Raw genomic sequence first — 20,165 nt, forward strand, 5'->3', positions numbered from 1 at the left:
AGCCACTGTGCCTGGCCCAAAACACTTTTTATTGAAGTATAATATGCATGTAGAAAAGCAAGTTGCACATTTAATGTGCAACTCAATTTCCACAAGCAGAACACATGCATATAATCAGCACCCAAATCAAGAAACAATATTACTAGCACCCCAGAAGCCCTCCTTGTGCTGTTTTCCAGTCGCTATCTCTTATTCTTAGGGTTACCACTGTTCTGACTTCTAACAGCATAAATTAGTTTGACCTGTGTTCTACTTTATATAAGTGGAATTATGCAGTATATACTCTGTCTGGCTTTTTATTAAATGATGTTTGTGTGATTTATTCATACTGTTGTGTGCAATTGAGATCATTGCTGTATAGTATTCCATTGTATGTGCAAATATAACACTGTTTTCTACTATTGATGGACATTTTTATACTTTTCAGATTTGGGCAATTATGAATAGTGCTACTGTGAACACTCATATCCAAGTTGTTGAGTGGATGAGTGTTTTCATTTCTCTTGGCTATATACCTAAGAGTAGAATTTCTAGGTCATGGTGTAGGCATATGTTCAGCTTTAGTAGGTACTGCCAAACAGTTTTACGAAGTGTTTGTACTGATTTACACTCCATTAATGGTGTTCCCACTCCAGTTCCACGTCCTCATCAATGCTGAATTTATTTTATGGATGGTTCCTAACTCAACATAATTTTTATAGCTCCCTTTCTGGCCAGCTATTTCTAATTGAAAATTTTTAAAGCCACACTATTCTGATGGACATGGCTCATGCAGGAAGGGCTGTGTCAACCCAAAAGGGGACATTTATCACAGTCTAAGTGTGAACTATCAATACGTCAGAAAGGATGTTACTCTAACACTCCATCACACTGATACACAGAGCAAAGGAACCAGGAAAGGAATTCAGATTGTAAGTGTGATAAGATATCGGTTCATAGGCCAGGGCTCTGAGGCATTTTGAAATTTGTATATACATTTGTTATTATTGCCAGGCCTATATATGTCAGGGATTGGGGCCCAACAGAAAGGATTTCTGAAGGCCTCATAATGAGGTACCTTTCAATTGTGCTGCTGGTGGGTGCCTGTTTTAGTAAGAGTCTCTTTGGTTTGGCAAGAGGCATGCATGGGGCATCTTTCTTCAACCTCATCCCTGGGGAGCGTGAGTCTCTAGAGAATCCTGCTTTAGATCACCTTACCTGTGAGGCTCATGTTGTTGACTCTGCAGATGGTGTTATAATATGGCTTTAGGTATGTGATATAGAGAGTGCAGTTCAGACTTGACTCAGATTTCTGTTCCATTACTAGAAACTGGACATAGAAGAACAAAACCCAGGTCATGGTCAAAATATTTGTCTTTTAGACCAAAATAAAGTGCTCATAGTCCTTTAGTTGTAACAGTAAGTCTGTCTCATGGATGTTGTCCATAATCTAATGGGTTCCAAGAATCCCCAAGGCATTCTGTCATGTGACTGCTGAATCCAGCAACTAGTTGCCCATTATAGTCACTGGTACCCACTTTCACCAAAGTTGTTCCTGAGCCCCTCTGTCAGTGTTTTCCTGAGTGTCTCCAGTGTTGGATTGTTCTACCGAGGGGGGTGCCCACCAGAGATGTTCACTGCACACTGCCTGAGATATCTATGTTAAAGCAGCCATGAAACATGAAAGTCTGAAAGGGCTTTTATTTTTAAGATTTTCTCCCCTACAATATTAGTAGCAGTAATATCCAGTGGCACAGATTTAGACTGTGGATAGCCTGCTTTGTGGGATCTGCTTATATTCTAAATTGGAGCCAGCATTTTCTCAGCCTAGGTTTTCATCTGTTTGGCAAGGAGGAAAATGCCCTTATGTTGGATTGGCTGCTGCTTGCAGTAGGAGGAACTATGCCTGGGAAACCAATCATAATTCTAATCCTAATGATAATAGTAGCTGCTATTGTTGAACAGTTACTATGTAATTGTGCTTAGCACACTAGACAGATATTTTGCTTAATCTTCACAATATTGTGAGTTAGGTGAATTATCCCACTTTGCAGATGAAGAAATTGCAGCTCAGAGAGACTAAGCATGTGACCAGCTCACACAACGAGCAAGCGGAAAGCCTGGGTTTGACTCCAGAGCCTATATCCTCTAACTGTTCTGTGCTTTGTGGTGCAGTTACCAAGGGATGAATTACTGACCTCTTCTCCAGTGGAACACGAAACAGTATTGGGTTCATTGCTGGCTTATTCCACACATTGATTAGAGGACCTGTTGTTTGCTGGCATTCAGCTTAGGTATCAAGAAAATGATAGGGAAGCAAGACAGATCCTGCCCTCCAGGTGCTTACCATTCGTTTATCATGTTCTGTCTCTCACAGGTGACTTGAGTCATGGATTTCGGTAATCATTCTTGCTAAGAATTCAGTCTCTTGGACCTTCTTGAGGCTCTATTTACCCCTCTCTCTGAGCCTGGTTGGGGAATGATGGGGTGGAACAGTGGTGTGCTGTGCCATTGGTTCTACATCTTCTGTGACTGGGTCTGGCAAATGGCTTTCTGTTGTGTTCTTGCCCAGCGGAGATGGGGGACAGGTGAAAACTAGGCACCAAATGACATTTAGAATACTGACAGAATGCTGGAAAGGCCCTGGAGGCAGCAGCAGGATTGTCTTCTCATCTGCCTAGAATTTAGCTGCTGCCTTTGTGATCCCCATTCTTGGAATCCACCTGGATCCTTGGATGATAAAGCCTGAGTTCGTTTTTCTGACCTGCCAATATTGCAAACCTAAAAAAAAAAAAAAAAAAGTTACCTATTATCCACACCTTGGCAAAGTTCTACAGATAGACTTCTTTTTTTTTTTTTTTTTTTTTTTTTGAGACAGAGTCTTGCTCTGTCACCCAGACTGGAATGTGGAGTGCAGTAGCCAGATTTCGGCTCACTGCAACCTCCACCTCCCGGGTTCAAATGATTTTCATGCCTCAGCCTCCTGAATAAATGGGATTACAGGAGTGTGTCACTACGCCCAGCTAATTTTTGTATTTTTAGTAGAGATGGGGTTTCATCATGTTGGCTAGGCTGGTCTCAAACTCCTGGCATCAAGTGATCTGCCTCCCAAAGTGCTGGGATTACTAGCGTGAGCCACCATGCCCGGCCAGACTATTTTTTAAGTGGTATTTGACTTTTTTTGTTGTTGCAAATTTGACTTTTAAACAAAATCTTACTGCTGAAGATTTTGCCCAGCTGCAAATATTTATCTATAGAACCATGTGGCATATACCCCCACTCCCTCTATGATGAATGGATGAGAAAACAATTAAGAAGCTTAGTTAGTTTTGCAAGAGCACCTGTGGACTTGCCCAGACTAGGGCCTTGGAGACTTGGTTTTCTCATCTCTTAAATGAAGAGTTTGGACCATCAGTGGTTCCCAGTTGATCTGGTCTGGCTGCATAAAAATCACCTAGGGTGCTTGTTAAAATATAAGTTTCTAATGCCCCATCCCTAAGGGATTCTGATGAGGGGAGTCTGGAATAGCATCTACAAGTCTGAATTTATAAAAAGTTCCCCAGATAATTATCCTGCTCCGGTTATATTTGGGAGCCACTGGGCTAGAGGGTCTAGAACAAACATAATTAAGTTGGGGAGAAACTTCCAATGTGCTTGAAGATTTGGGGAATACCTATATGCCTGGAGCAGGTTCCATATGGGCGAACTAACCCAGTTATGTTGCAGAGGTAAATTGGAGCCAGAGGATGGAAGACCTTTAACTGGCTGAGGGATTGTGTTGTATGCCATAGGCCCTGGGGAGCCAGTGAAGGGCTTTGAGAAAAAGCATTTTGATTAGATGGTGCTTTACAAGATTAATTTCTTAGTGGTGTGCAGGGTGGATCAGACTGCACTAGAACTGAAGGCTGGAAAAAGACCCAGTGAAGTCTTTGCAGTGGCCCAGGTGATAAGTGTGATGAGTACTTGGACTCAGATGGGACCAGTGGGACCTTTGTAAAGCTAACCTGCCTCAGTGGAACTGGAATCTGAGACATACTGTTTTAAACTCCTTAAAAAATGCATAATTTACTAATGTCGTGTTCATCTGCCTAAACTATTATAATTAACTATTTTTATTGTGTTTTTGTCCAGGAGGTTTTAAAGGAGCCCTGTAAATAAATTCATGCAGAGAAGTAGTTGGCAGCAGCAACAGCTGCAACTGCAGGGAGAAGGGACCCCCTTCTGGCCAGGCAGCAACCTCATTCTCACCCTGCCTCCATACTCTAAGCCAAAGCGAGAGGGGAGGGGAGTGCAACAGGGGCCTCTGGAGTTGGATCTGCCAACCACAGTGGAGAATGCACCTCCCCAAGGGTTAGGTGTGGAATATGGCATTTGGCATTCAAGTCAAATAGAATGTTCTTCCTTTGTTCCTCTAAAATCCAGTCTATAGTCAGTGTTTCTCAAAGTATGTTCCACAGAACATTTGTTCTTCAGGATGTTAATAGAAATTACATGAGAATAAGGAGATGAAACCAAATAAATTTGGGAACTGATGGGCTATGCAAAGGCAAGTGACTTCCGTTCAGAATTTCAGAGTGTGTAATGTTCTATGTGCTCAGTGAATCTCCAAGGGGAAGATAGACCAGGCAGTGTTTCCTAAGCTTATCTGTAGATTCTTCTTCCCTCTAGGCCAGGGGCTAACAAATTATGGCTCATAGGCCTCATCTATCCCACCACTTTTTTTTTTGTAGATAAAGTTTATTGGAACACAGTTGTGCCCATTCATCGTATTGTCTGTAGCTGCTTTGGCACAACAGGAGAGTTGCAGAGTGGCTACAGAGGTAGTCTGGCCCTCAAAGCCTAAGATATTTACTATCTGCCTATTACAGAAAGGTTTGCTAATCCCTGCTCTAGACAATTCATGGAACGGGTGCTTCCTGGTACCCCCTTTCAGAGATGCTACTAGAAGAAGATATATATGGGTTGTTCTAGCACTGCTTTATGATAAATCTGCCTAATTTTATTCTGTTTCCATACTGCCATAATTCCTGCCTCTTGCTTGAAACTACTTTATCTCTCAACCATTTACCCATTATCCAGGATCCAAACCTGGGTTCCATGTGTCCTTATCTTTTCTTTCACTCACAACATTCCAAAAATGGCCAAGGGTGTCTTCAATTTCCAGTCTGAGTAGCTCTTAAGACAGCCCGAACCCATTCCTACCAACCTGGCCTAGATGACCATCATCTTTTCTTTTTCAGCATTCGAATTAGGTTCCTTTTCATGAGGTATGAGTTGCCTCTAGTCCTTTTTACTCACTGGATCTAGAATAACCTTTGTAAAATACAAATCTAGTCAGATTGATTCCTTACTTCAAATCCTTCAGTGGCCCCTGTGGCCCTCAGGATAAGCTCAGATCCTCAGGATGGATGTGTGTCAATCTGGTTGGGCAAACAGAAACTACTCCTGGTATTTCCTACTGGAAGAGATTTAATTTAAGGAATTAGTTACTTAAGAAAAGGAGTAGATATTTCCAGGCTTCTGCCTGCTGTGGCGTAGAGAAGGGCATGGAAATGGGGGATGGTGTTGAGTGTCTAGCAAATGACCCAGAACAAACCAGGTCTGAGAAACCATGTGTTACCCCCTGCTGCCCTTCTCCAGCTTCAGCTCTCCCATTTTTCTCCTGACTCCTCACCCTTCCTCCACCCTGCAAGTCCCCAAATTCTAGATATATCAGGATGCCTTTTTATCCCCCCAGAAACTTAAAACAACTGACATTTACGAACTCACAGTCTCTTTGGGTCAGGAACTTGGGAGTGACTTAGCTGGGTGGTTCTGGGTCACATCCTCTTGTGAGGCTTCTGTCAAGATGTCTTCCAGGGCTGCAGTCATCTGAAGGCTTAACTGGAGCTGATGATCCACCTCTAAGATGGCTCACTCACAGGGCTGTTGGCAGGAGGCCTCACTTCTTTGCTGTATGGACCCCTTGTTAGGACTGCTTGGGTGTCCTCACAATGTAGCAGCTGACTGTCTCCAGAACAAGTGATATGAGAGTGAGAGATAGAGATAGAAACAGAGACAACAAGGAGGTGCATACTAGAGTGCTTTCAGTCCCCTCTCCTGGGAGTACGTTGCATAGGTCAGCTTCCCTAGAAGCAGAACCTGAGATGAGGATTCTTGAAAAGTGATTTGTTGAAGGAGTGCTCTTTAGGAAAAAACCTGGAAGGAGGAGAGGGAAGAAAAGTAGGGAAGGGGAAGGAACCAAGCAATGATATAGTCTCAGATAAAATCTGACCTTGGCCTAATCCACACAGGCGGGATTCTGGTACATAATTGCATAGTGGAGTTAACCCTGTTTGAGACAGGGGACTGGCCTTTTATATCCTTCTCTAAGTCAGTCATTATAGGCTGCTGGAGGTGGGGGTGGGAGGTAGGCTCCCATTAGTTGAGAATAAGTCTCTAGAGAAGAGGGTGGCTGTGAGTCCTCAGTAGCTAATACTCAGAGCAGCTGGAGGATGGTGTGCCAGCCAGGGAAAGGTGACCCAGGTGGGGCCAACACAGCACCTACTACAGTGGGCCTCCCCCTACCCATGTCCCAAGCACCTACCATGGTCCCTGACATACCAGAGGTACGAAAGAAATATCTGTGTAATTGAATAAATGAATGCATAGAAATGCTTAGCCTCTCTGGACCTGTGTCCATTTCTGGGAAGCCAGCTCAGCAGGGATCATACTGTCCCATCAACCATGGGAATGGTCAAAGACCCAGGATAGTTTGCCACATCATGAGTGGCAGCACTGTCTAAGTCCAGGATTTTCATTGCAAAATTAGAGTGAAGGTACATTTGCCATTTGTGAATAAGGAAGTGTTAATATTACAATATTAGATATATATTTTTAAAAGGAACTCTAGCTCACATTTCAGTGAGCTCTTTGCTAAAAGTACATTTTCCTGGTTTGTCACATCCTGACTGGGTACATGTTGTTACACATGGAACCATGAGGGCAGAACTGCCATTTGTTATATTAATTGTAATCCATATATCTGTTTTTTTCCCACAAGAATCAGTCACTGGATTTCAGTTCAGAAAACCAAAACTTTTGGACAAAGCCCTATTGTGTTGGCAGAGTTGTTCCCTGTGACCCCAAATACACAGAGGAGGAAGAGAACCACTGAAGCACCCTGTTTTCTTGGATTATCATTCTTCCAAAGTTGGTAACTTAGAAAAGTCTCAAGAAATAGCAAAGAAACCTCCCCACCTTATTCTGCTTTCCACATCCCAAGCCTAACATAAGCCTCAAACTATTTTTATGAAGGAAAGCTTACTGTGAAGAGGGTCTTTTACATGCCTAAATCTCATTAGTTTTTCTTATCACACAGCCGGTTATCTTTGCCCATCTCTTTTCCTGGGATAATGTCTGGCTCTGTCAAGGCTGTGCCTTATTCTGGGACCTTCCTAATGCCTGTGTTCCAGGTCCCTCCTGAGATTCGCTCCTCTGAATGCTTGATAGATGGATCAATTTAGGGGATTGATGGTCAGATTTAGCCTGACATAACACCATGCAGTGGTCTGTTACCAGACATAGAGCTGGAAAACCCAGGCCTCTGCATACAAGTTCAGGAAGGTACATTTGCAAATGAAAAACATTTTAAGACACATCTCAGAGCTGCTTCCTCATCCCCCACCCTATTGTTTGTGTTTTTAGAGATGTTTAAGAGAAAAGGAGGCAATAACAAAGACACTGTGCTGTGCTTTGGAATCCTCACTTATGTTGAAAAAGGGTCCATTTATCATCTCCTTCGATATTTCCACAAGGAGACTTTGCTCATCTCACCAGGGAATGGAGTGGTAGAGCAAACACTTCTCTGTCCACCTGATGATGGAGGAGAACCAACTAACTGAAAGGCAGAGAGCCTGAAATTGTTATCCTCTCTCTGCCTGCCTGCTGCAAGATATTGCTGCATACCTGTGGTCCCTGCAGGAGGCTGCATGCGTAGACTTGGGCCAGAACATATATTACCTTCCAAGCAATAGATTTCTAGGTAAAAGGCAAGAAGGGGCCTCAGGTTCAAGTTGCATTCTTCAGCGTGGTTCACAGGAGGCCCTGCATTCAGGTGGTTACTGGGCCCTCACTCAGCTGTTAATAAAACTGACTTTTGGCTCCTAGAGCTTGGAGTATGCCTCCATTTGTATGAACCTCCAGGGAAAGCAGGGTGAGGGCTTGTGTTCCCTAGACTCCTGACAGTGAATGGCTCCTGGACAGCTTTGCTTGGTTGTTTCCCAGGCACTTCAAACTCAGTCTGCCTAAAGATGAGTTCCCCCTCACTCCTGCTTCTCCTGTGTTTCCCATCTTGGGGATTGACCTTAGTGTTCTTGTGGTAGCCCTGGCTGAAATTATGGATGTTGGAGCATGGGAGACCCTTTGTGAACTTACTTTTGGGTCTTTCTCACCATTCCCACACATTGCTGTTTTAGCCCAGGCCTCAGCTGAGACATCACCTGCTCCTGAGTCTTTGCCGACCCATGAGACTGGGTGCTTCTGTATTCCCCATACCTGCCCTCCACAGTCCACTGAAGCAAGTTGGCTTTGTCACTTCCCTGTTGCTCCCACTAGACTTCAAGCTTCTCTTAAGCAGGATCTGTATCTTGTTCATCCTTGAGTGCCAGTGCTAGCACAGGGCCTGCCTGTAGTAGCTGCTTAATAAATATGTCTTGAATGAGTAACACTCAGGCCTGAGAGTACCTGAGACTGTATGGCATAGTGGTTATAAGCTCAGCTTTGGAAATCAAGGCCTGTGTTCAGACTCTGCTATTTGTGTGATTTTGGGTGAGTTCCTTAACTTCTTGATCTTCAATTTCTTCACCAATAAGATGGGGATAATAACTACTTCCTAGGGCTGTGATGATGAATTGCAATGATCCATGCAAAGCCCTTTGATCAATGTATGACACATAGTAAGTGTTGTGTGCATCATAGTACCTATTAGTAACAACAACAACAGTATAGTTATGTTTAATGGGAGGGAGAAAGCTATAAGAACTAGTTGGAACTAGAAGTGAGGAATATTGAGTGCTTGCATAGTGGATTTAGAGGAGATGGGGAATTGCTTGGGATAAAATGTAGGAACAGATGGGATTACCCTGGGAGAGAATGAACAGGGAGGGAAAAATGGGTGGAGCAACTAAAGACAGAACCTTGAGAAATCCTACATTTGAGGGATAAGAGGAGTTAAAACAGGAAAAAGAGTGAATAACTACAGTTAGGAAATTGCAGCTTCTCAGATGCCAGGGGCAGGAGTTTAAAAAAGATAGTCAAAGGTACTATACTGGGCAGAAGATCAATGAGGAGAAGACGAGAAGAGGTAGCCATAACGTGTTAAATGGGGGTATGTTAGCTCCCTTGGGAGCTAGCCATTTCAGTGGAGTCAGAGGAAGAAGCCATGCTCTGAAGGAGGTTAGAGAAGGCCAGGTTAGCAATGAAGTGGGCATGCTAAGTCAGTTTGTTGTGCTACAATGTGTGTTTCTGTAATGAGGATTATCTGTGGGTCAGTAGATGACTGGTATCAGTATGATGTAGAAGTCACGTTGTTTCATATGTAGGGTTCATTCGCAGCACATGAATGTTTTGGCATCACTGGCTACTAGTGGCTGAAAGCAGACTAACACAGCTGAAGGCAGAAGACTGGGGGAAATGGGGGACATAAAGAGCTGCTCCTGAGGTGCAGTCACCCTGTGTTCTTCCACTTGGCTGATTGGCACCCACTCTGTCTTGAAGTGCTTTGGGGACATTCCTTGCCAATCTTGGTGAATTTAGTCACTGATTCCATCCCACTCAGCACCCTCGACCCTTCTGATAACTCCTTCGACCACAGTCCCCCTTCCTTTTTTAAGAAGGGCCATATTTACTAGAGTGTTTTTTTTTTTCCAAACTTGTGTCCAGCTTTATTAAAGATACTTTTTGTGAACAATCATGGTATTTCAGGCAGGACATGAGCGACAATCATTAACAGTATACAACTTTCAGACCCCCTCCTTCAGTGGACTTCCAAAATCAGAAAGCCATGGTAAAACCCAATGAAGTCTTCATTTGGTACCCTGAAGAGGGAAAGTTCAGAGTGAGGGTTGACATTTCACATTCAATGTGCTGTTTAACAACTTTTCATGAGCTGACCCTGACTTTCAGGATGGCAGAATTTATCTGAAGATCCACAATCTAGAAACAGAGCACGGGTCTTTCAAGGGTTCTCGCTGGAAAGTCCAGATTGCCAGCCTGACTGGTAACCAGTTATTGGGGGCCAGACCCCAACAGGTATCTGGGTTTGAGGGAGTTAAGTGTATACTGAAGGCAGAGAGGGAGAGGGGGACATAAAGAGGAATTTGTTTCTCCAAACCACAAGGCCTTTGAGTGAAGGTGACTCTGTGTGTCAACGTCAGACAGTCCCTCTTTCTGGGAGCCAAGAAGATGTCTTTCAAAACTAGAAGGGAAAGGTGTTTTCTCCACATCAGTCCAGCTTCATAGACATTCTTTTTCTTTTTTTTCTTTCCTGAGACGAAGTCTCGCTCTTATTGCCCAGGTTGGAGTGCAGTGGCACGATCTCGGCTCACTGCAACCTCCGCCTCCCGGGTTCAAGTGATTCTCTTGCCTCAGCCTCCTGAGTAGCTGAGATTACAGGAACCCACCATCATGCCCGGCTAATTTTTGTACTTTTAGTAGAGACGGGGTTTCGCCATGTCGGTCAGGCTGGTCTCGAACTCCTGACCTCAGGTGATCCACCTGCTTCGGCCTCCCAAAGTGCTGGGATTACAGGCATGAGCCACTGTGCCTGGCCTCAGAGACATTCTATTAGTGACATATACCCCTTCTCCATAAAACAACAATGACGTGTTCGGTGTGTTAAAAACATGGCTTAAAATAAAAACATAAAAACAATTCTGCATTTTTATAAAACTTAATAAAAAAATACTTCAAACTGCACAGTCACCAGAAATACACAGTTATCAAAAATGCACACACTTCCCTTGGCATCCCCAGCGCCTTCAACTTTCTGTGCCTGCTCTGTTTTGGCCTCTGCATTTTCTGCAGTTATTCCCCTCTTTGCCAGCATGGGCTTTTTCCTTTTTCCCCTTTACCTTCTCTCCCTTCTTTGCAGGGGCCTCTTTAGGCTTGGGCTTTGGAGGAGCAGGTTTGGCAGACAACCTTGCGCATCTTCTCTGTGGTTTGTCCTCACTTTGGTTTTATCTCCTTTAGCGTCCCCTTCAGCCTTTCTCTTGGGCATGGTGGTGGCGACTGCAGTGGAATGTAGGTGCTGGATCCGGGGATGCAGCAGCACGTGGGCTTTGGTTGGCCTGGGGGATAGTTCTTACCTCTTCTTCTTCACACTGCTCATAGAGTATTTCTTTATTAGAAATTTAAAATTTTAAAAAATCAGTGTTTTTAATGGTGATGATTGTTTTTGTTGGTGCTCAAGTTAAAATCTTTTTTTCAACCCTGTTTTTCTGATAAGCCTTGTTATTTTTAGAGTTTGTTGTTGCGAAGCATTAGTTTTTTAGCAATACATATGTTCAATTACAGAAGAAATTCCCATGATTCCTTTTCCTAAGGCTGAACAATCTGGGAAGGAGGGATGGGAGGGTTAATAGCAGCATCTATGGGAGGTTTTTCCCAAGGATCAGCAGACGTAAGCATTCTTGGCTGCAACTTGGCTTAAATCAGTTTTCCCTTGGTGACTATCTTCCTAAGTGTTCTTTATTATATATTTAGGTGATTGTGTTTTTGCATTTCTATCCTCTCTCTGATCTCTTGCTACAGTCTGAACAAGTGTCGGAGGCCGAGTTACTCCCACAGCTGAGCAGAGCCCCATCCCAGGCTGCAGAAAGTAGTCCGGCAAAGAAGGTAAAGTCAGCCTGAGGATGCTGTCAGATGGCGTTGCGAGTCCCACCCCTGGGCTTCTTATCTCTATTAGCTGATCTATTGTTTTAAGGTTTCTGTGTCCTGAAATGAATATCAATGATCCAGATTTCCTAGAATGTGGGTTCTTTGTGAAGATTGGGGTCCTGAAGATTCCTGGGCTTGACCCTTAATGCATTTTGTACATGACAGTACATACTCAACCTCCTTAGCCCCCCAGCTAAACATGGTGGCCTTGTTTATGGTAAGAGCTAAAAGGGCTCTGGGGAGGGACAGATGTCTTTAGCAAAATCCCATCCACCTGCTAAGCCTCTGTGAACACCTCTTGGGGTGGGATAGTCTCTCCTTTTTGGTCTTTGTACCATGGCTTCCTCTTGCATCATGGCATTTTCACCTGGCATCTAACCAGCCATGCCATTGGGTCACCTTTAATTTGCTCAGTAAGTACCCCTCACTCATCATGCTCTCCATTCATCTCCTCACCCTCTTCTTGTCCTTCTCCCAGGCTCTTCTCCCTTCAGAGAGAGTGGGCCTTGGGCTTAGGAGTACAGGTGAGGTAGAGGCCTCCAAAGAAGCAGGCCAACTGTGTCCTTCCAGAATACACTGTGGCTCTTTTTCTTGACTTTATGTAGGAATTGGGGATAGGAGAATGATGAGCATATGACTAAGACCTTTAAAAACTTCCAAAGCTTAGGGGTTTTTTTGTTTTTTTTTGTTTTTTTTTTTGTTTTTTTGATACAGAGTCTCGCTTTGTCGCCCAGGCTGGAGTACAGTGGCGCGATCTCGGCTCACTGCAAGCTCCCGGGTTCACGCCATTCTCCTGCCTCAGCCTCCCGAGTAGCTGGGACTACAGGCGCCCGCCACCAGGCCAGCTAATTTTTTGTATTTTTAGTAGAAATGGGGTTTCACCGTGTTCGCCAGGATGGTCTCGAACTCCTGACCTCGTGATCCGCCCGTCTCGGCCTCCCAAAGTGCTGGGATTTACAGGCATGAGCCACCGCGCCCGGCCAAAACTTAGGTTTAAAAGGCTTCAAAGTGAGGCAGGAGCCTATCTTGTCTTCAGTTATGAAAGGCCCCATGGTGTGAGATGCACACAGGGTCTGTGTGAGTTTCAGGTGACAAGAAGTAATAGACTTCTTGAAACATTTAAAAAGAAAAAGAAAAAAGGGAAGACCACTGGACTCTGATGACTGTGTCCCCCCAGTTCTTGCTGAGCCATGGGTCAGTAAATAGAGTACCCTCCTGATCTTGGGGTTGGGGCTAAAGGAATGTGGGACACTGGAAGGAAGAGTGGAGGGAACATTAAAATGTTTAACTTTTTAATTTTTATTTTGTTTTAAATCCACAGGATGTACCGTATTCTCAGCCACCATCAAAGCCCATTCGTAGGAAATTCAGACCAGAAAATCAAGCTACAGAAAACCAAGAGCCTTCCACTGCTGCAAGTGGGCCAGCTTCTGCAGCAACCATGAAACCTCATCCAACAGTCCAAAAGTAAGTAGACCACATAAACAAGAGTGAGGTAGGAATCTCGCTCTGAGATGTCCACGGATATGTAAATGTGCTGACATTTACATGCACACCAACAGAAGGATTTCATGGTTGTAAATTTTATCTTGCTCATCTCTGTGATGGGATTCAAGTCTCCCAGTCACATAGAAGGCTTTATAAGCTATAGGACTTAACCTGACCTAAAGGGGTGGGCAAGTCCTAGGCTGTGGTGTTTGGTTTGGTTTGATTTCTTTCCCTTCCTCTCACCTTCTGTTGTTTCCTTGTGAGGGCCCAAATTTTCCTGGCAAGACGAAAGTATTGTAAGTGGCAATTTTGCCTCTCTGCCTGTGTTATCTCCTTTTCCTTCAGGGCAAATGGCTAGCTCCTTCACCCACAGACACACTTTCAGTAGGTGTGGTATGTGATTCTTTTAAAATCTCCGTAAAGAGTTTCTGTTGTTGGTCGCCTCAGCACAGAATGGATACATGCAGAACTTCCATTATATTTATCTAACCAGCTGGAACAGGTATTGGAGGGAGGGTGAAGACAGCTGTGGACATGGCCAGGGACTGAGACAATGATGCTCTGGACAAACTATCCTTCTCTGTAAAACTTTGGCTTTGAGAAGAGCCATCACTTGCTTCAGTTTCTTTGTAGTGAAATTGAGGGAGGTGTTGAGGACAGAAACCTGCTTCTGTCACTTGACTGCCAGTGAGCCTGACCGGTCACTAACATAAATGCTCAAGACCCATCATGACCCTGCTTTTGGGGTCTTGCAGGTCTCAGATGCTGCTGCAGATTTTCTTCTGCTTCCACTGTTGTAGAACGAAAAGCAGCAGGTTCTGTGGGAAATGTTAGTAACTTGTCTTTGAAGCCAAAGTCCCATTCTGAATCTCTGCAACCCTCTCCCTCAGAAGATTTTCTTTTTTTCAAATGGACAGGTCCCTGGTGGTATCAGTCCATAAAGGAAGTATATTTTGTTCATCACATTCACCGAGAACTTTGACCATCTTCCAGCCCCTGTTAAGCCTGGAAGGTGAATCCCTATCAGGGACAAAGATGGCTCAATTTTCTTCCATGTTTTACCCCAGCACTCCACTTTAATTTCAGCTTCATGTCAATTTTAGTCAGCAGTGGCTTAACAGTCTCCAGAGTAGATGTCAGGGCATCTGGTGGAGTTCATACAGAGATCTTTTCTTTTTCTCTTTTTTATAACAGCTTTATTGCAATATAATTCACATAGCATACAGTTCATGTTTTTAAATGTACAATTCAGTGGTTCTTAGTTTATTCACAAAGTCATGCAACCATCACCACAATCTAACTTTTGTCATGCCTAAAATAATATCCATGCCCGTTAGCAATCACTCCCCATTCTCTCCTTCCCCCTCAGCCCCTGGCAACCATGAATCTCCTTTCTGTCTCCATGGCTTTGCATATTCTTGTCATTTCACTTAAATGGAATAATGAAACGTGGTCTTTTGTGACTGGCTTCTTTCACTTAGCATAATATTTTCAAGGTTCATCCAAGTTGTAGCATAAATCTGAGCTTATCTTTTTATGGCTGAATAATATTCCATTGTATGGATAGACCACATTTTATTCATCCATTCATCAGTCGATGGACATTTTGGTTATTTCTGCTTTTTGGCTCTTAAGAGTAATGCCACTATACTGTTTGTGTACATGTTTTTGTGTGGACTTACGTTTTCATTTCTCTTGGGTCTGTACCTAGGAGTGGAATTGCTAGGTCATGTGGTAACTCTATCTTTAATATTTCGAAGAACTACCACACTTTTCATAGTGGCTGCACCATTTTATGTTCCTGTTGGCAACGTATGAGGGTTCCAATTTCTCCATTTTGTCAACACTTACCTTTTTTTTAATTATAGCCATCCTAATGAGTGTGAAGTGTGATCTCATGGTTTTGATTTGCATTTCTTTTGTGGCTAATGACATTGATGATCTTTTCATGTGCCTATTGGCCATTTGTTTATCTTCTTTGGAGAAATGTCTATTCACACCCTTTGCCCACTTTTAATTGGATTATTAATATTTTTATTTTTGAGTTATGAGTTCTTTATATATTCTGGATACAACTCCTTTGTCAGATATATGAGAAAATTGAGCCATCTTTGTAAATATTTTCTCTCATTCTGTGGGTTGTCTTTTCACTTTCTATTTATTTTTATTTTCATTTTTTAGAGACAAAGTCTCACTCGGTCACCCAGGCTAGGGTGCAGTAGCATGATCATGGCTCATTGTAGCCTCGAATTCCTGGGCTCAAGTGATCCTTTCCCCCTCAGCCTCCTGAGTAGCTGGAACTACAGGCATGAGCCACCATTCCCAGCCAATTTCATTTTATTTTTTGTAGTGATGGAGTCTTACTGTGTTGCCCAGTCTGGTCTCAAACTCCTGGCCTCAAGTGATCATCCTGCCTTGACCTCTCAAAGTGCTGGGATTACAGGCCTGAGCCACTGCACCCAACCAATTATCAATATTAATCAGATCTGTACAGTGGTCACAGTCCATTCTAGTTCAGTTGCTCTTGTCTAGAACCCATCTCCCAGTAATGGCACATATGGTTGTTTTTCTAGGAGAACATCAATTGCTCTTTTGCTCTAAGAATTCGGTGTTTCTTGCTGTGGGATGAAAGGTTGTAGATTATCCCTGTGGTAACCACACTGATTTATCATCCCAACCATGGACGGTTTTGAAAAGTAAAGAGAGCGCTAATGTACTTATGCTAGACAGACAGTTTAAATGGAGACTGTAATGGGTACAGTAGGATGCGTGGTCACTCTGGTTATGCCTGTTCTGTGAATTTGCTGCTAATTGGGAAATACTGGTATTAAAACGTTCTGTATTTTTCTCAAGAGCCACAGATATATGCTGGTCCATGCACATACACATGAGTGCACATTTATGCACACACACACATGTATACTTAGGCATTCATGCCTAATAATAAATAAGGTAGAGGTAGGTAGTCTGGCTAAGTTAATGTAGAATTTTTGCTAAAAAGAAGGTTCTTGTGTTATTTTCCTTCAGACTTGTTCACAGGGGACACCTGCAGGTCTTTTAAGTGCTATTAATTCTTACACAAAAAGGGCATTCCAGTTAATATGGTTTGTTAGGAAGAAATACTTATTAAAATGTCTTGGAATAAATGGAACACAAATGTTTGAAAAGGCCCACTTCACAGCTTTTATTCAAGTTATAAAATGGGAATTACTTCAGGTGTAAATAATTCATCCCAACAAATTGGTTTCATTTGTTGTCTATCTTCCTGACCGCCTGTGAATATGAGATTTTATTTTTGGAGCCCTGTGTTGTTAACCACTTGTTAGTTTAACACCTCTCATGAATCAGAGTTCTGACCCTCAAGGGTCCAGACCTCTAAGTCCTTTTTCACCGAAGTGTTTGTGCTTTTCTATAGGCAGTCTTCCAAACAGAAGAAGGCCATTCAAACTGCTATCCGCAAAAATAAAGAGGCAAACGCAGTGCTGGCTCGGCTGAACAGTGAGCTCCAGCAGCAGCTCAAGGTAAGGAATGAGTCCCAGCTTTGGATGACCAGGCTTTTCCCTGGCTTTTAAAAAGTTGTTTTTTTAATTTAATAGGCATATAATAATTGTACATATTTATTGGGTGGGGTACATAGTGATGTCTCCATATCTATCATATACAGTGATCTGATGTGACCATTGGCTGACCATTTAGTTCCATCCCTGTTGATAAGACTTGCCTCTTTGTTCTCAAACCCTTTTTGGAAGGTGGAGAATTACTGTATTTAAGTTTCATGGGTTGGTTCTTGCGTAGTCAGAGGAAGACTAGTGACTTTAATATGTAGGCTTCATATTGTGTGTGAGTTAAAAGGAAAGACAATCTATTACGAAGGCTGTTTGAAGCATTCTTTATTATCCAAAGCTTCTGGGTAATCCCTTAATAATTTACATCCTCTCTGAAAGAGGATGTAAATTCTTATTTCAGTAGAAGGAAGTCACCCTGGTACTATCAAAGGCCAGCCCCTCCTCTGGTACCTTGCAAATGGTTCCATTTCACCTTCTCAACGACATCACCCCTGTTTCTCTTCATCATTACTCTCCCCTGTGTTAGTTTCTCAGGGCTGCTATAACAAAATACCACAAATGTGGTGGCTTAAGATAACCAAAAACGATTCTCTCACAGCTCTGGAGGCTAGAACTCTGAAATCAAGATATTGGCAGAGCTATGCTCTCTTTGAAGGCTCTAGAAGATAATCCTTCCTTACCTCTTCCCAGCTTCTGATGTTGCTGGCAGTCCTGGGCATTCCTTGGCTTGTAGCTGCATCACTCCAATCTCTGCCTCTGTTGTCACATGGCCTTCTTCCTGTATCTCTCTGTGTCTGTGTCCAAATTTCTCTTCTTATTGTATCCTCTTATAAGGGCACCTATCATTGGGTTAGGACCCACCCTAATCTAGCATGACCTCATCTTAACTTGATTACATCTGCAAAGAACCTATTTGCATATAAGGTCACATTTACAGATACTGGGGGTTAGGACTTAAACATATATTTTGAGGGGACATGATTCTATCCACTATATCCCCCAGTTCTCTACTGGATCATTCGCCATCCACACGTAAATATGCTCCAGTATTGTCCATTACACTTGGCCAATTACTGCCTCATTTCTTTGGTCCCCTTCACAGAAAAGTTTCTTAGGAGTGGTTTTTATTCATTATCTTTACTTTCAAACCAGTAATTTTCTCTTCCTTCCACTTCAGTTGGCTTCGTCCTCCTCCGCTCACACCCGTCTTGTGGCTAAATCCAATGGGGCTGTTTTAATATTATTATTTCTTTTCAGAAGAATTCTACACAATTGATCATTTCCTCCTCTGAAATTGCTTTTATAACTGGTTTTTGACATACCATACTCTCCTGGTTTTCCTTCTGCTTCACTGGTGCTTCCCATTTTCATTCTCTGCTGTCTCTTCCTTCCCTGACTTAACTTTTATACCCCAACCCCATTTGCCCCAATATTTTAGTATGAAAATTTTCAAACATACAGGAAAGTTGAAAGAATCATAAGCGACTGCTTGTATAGACATCACTTCAGTTCTACAATAACATTTTACTATACTTGTTTTTAATCACGTATCTACCCATTTATCCTTGTGTCCATCAGTTCATCTTATTTTTGACATATTTTCAAATAAATTGCAGATATCTGTATACTTTCCCTGAATATTTTAGCATGCATATAATTAGCTAGAGTTCAATATATTTTTACAGTTTTTTCTTATGATGTAAAATGTTTATATAAAATGCATGCACAAATATTATTATTATTATTATTATTATTATTATTATTATTATTATTAGAGATGGAATCTCGCTCTGTTGCCCACGCTGGGGTGTGGTGGTGTGATCTCGGCTCACTGCAAGCTCTGCCTCCCGGGTTCACACCATTCTTCTGGCTCAGCCTCCTGAGTAGCTGGGACTACAGGCGCCTGCCACCACGCCCGGCCAACTTTTTGTATTTTTAGTAGGGACGGGGTTTCACTGTGTTAGCCAGGATGGCCTCGATCTCCTGACCTCGTGATCTGCCCACCTAGGTCTCCCAGAGTGCTGGGATTACAGGCGTGAGCCACTGCACCAGCACAAGCACAAATCTTAAGTGTACATTTGCTGAGTTTGTAACAAGTACATGTACTTACGGAATCCAAACCCCCAAAAGATAGAGAATATTACCATCACCCCAGGAAGCTCCCTCATGCTTTTTCCTAGTCAATTCCTGCCCTACCCACACAGAGGCAATCACTATTCTAATTTTTATACCATAGTTTTGCCTGTTCTATAACTTTATATAAGCGGTATCTTACAACTTATACTTCGTGTAAAGCTTCTTTCACTTAGTATTATGTTTTTGAGATTCATTTATATTGTTGTGTGTATCAGTAATTCATTCATTTTTATTCATGAGTAGTATCCCATTGGGTGAATATGTTACAGTTTGGTTATCAATTCTATTGACAGACACCTGAGCTGTTTCCAGTTTTTGACAATTTGGAATAAAACTGCATTTTTGAATAAGTCTCTGTATGGAAATATGTTCTCATTTCTCTTGGATTGGGATTCGTAGGTAACATGGTAAGTGTATGTGGTTAGTTTCTGAGAAACTGCTAGATCGTTTTCCAAGGTGGTTGTAGCAGTCTTTACTCCTACCACTGATGTATGAGAGTTCCAGTTGTTCCGCATCTTTGCCAACATTTGGTGTTATGATTCTTATTAATTTTAGCTAGCCATGTAGTGATATAGTTTTTATCATCTCTTTGCTGACTAATTATGTTGTCCACTTTTCTTTGTGATTATTTACCTTTCATATCTTTATGAAATATCTTTTCAAATGTTATTTTTCTCCAAAGTAGTCTGTAGATTTATTACAAAACCGGTAAAAATCCCAGCAGGATTTTTTGTGAGTATAGACAAGCTAATCCCAAAACTTACGTGTAAAGGCCAAGGAGCTGGAATTGCTTAAACAAATTTGAAAAGGAAGAACAAAGTTGGAGGAATCACTTTACTGTCAAGCTCCAGTAATCAAGATGCTGATGCATAGATCAGTGGAATAGGATACAGAGTCCTGAAATAGACCACATGAAAACAGCCATTTGATCTTTGACAAAGGTGCAAAATCAATTCAATGAGAAATAATAGTTTTCAACAAATTGTTTTATAACAATTTGTCATTTGCATTTAAAAAAAGGGCCTTGATCTAAGCCTCACATCTATACAGAAATTAACTTGAAATGAGTCATAGATGTAA

General features: G+C 42.4%; 1 protein-coding gene across 1 annotated transcript in view; it reads left to right on the forward strand.

The window, feature by feature from the left end:
- The window catches only part of REPS2 (RALBP1 associated Eps domain containing 2), a 204,616-nt gene that overhangs the window by 173,543 nt on the left and 10,908 nt on the right, over positions 1 to 20,165 (forward strand). The window contains exons 14-18 of the mRNA XM_032757980.2: positions 7,666 to 7,808; positions 10,144 to 10,269; positions 11,722 to 11,853; positions 13,217 to 13,362; positions 16,799 to 16,904. Coding sequence (XP_032613871.1) covers positions 7,666 to 7,808; positions 10,144 to 10,269; positions 11,722 to 11,853; positions 13,217 to 13,362; positions 16,799 to 16,904 — 653 coding nt within the window. The remainder of the gene's footprint in view (positions 1 to 7,665; positions 7,809 to 10,143; positions 10,270 to 11,721; positions 11,854 to 13,216; positions 13,363 to 16,798; positions 16,905 to 20,165) is intronic.

Source organism: Hylobates moloch, unplaced genomic scaffold (assembly GCF_009828535.3).
Source record: "Hylobates moloch isolate HMO894 unplaced genomic scaffold, HMol_V3 SCAFFOLD_7, whole genome shotgun sequence".
In the NCBI taxonomy this organism is placed as follows: Eukaryota; Metazoa; Chordata; class Mammalia; order Primates; family Hylobatidae; genus Hylobates; species Hylobates moloch.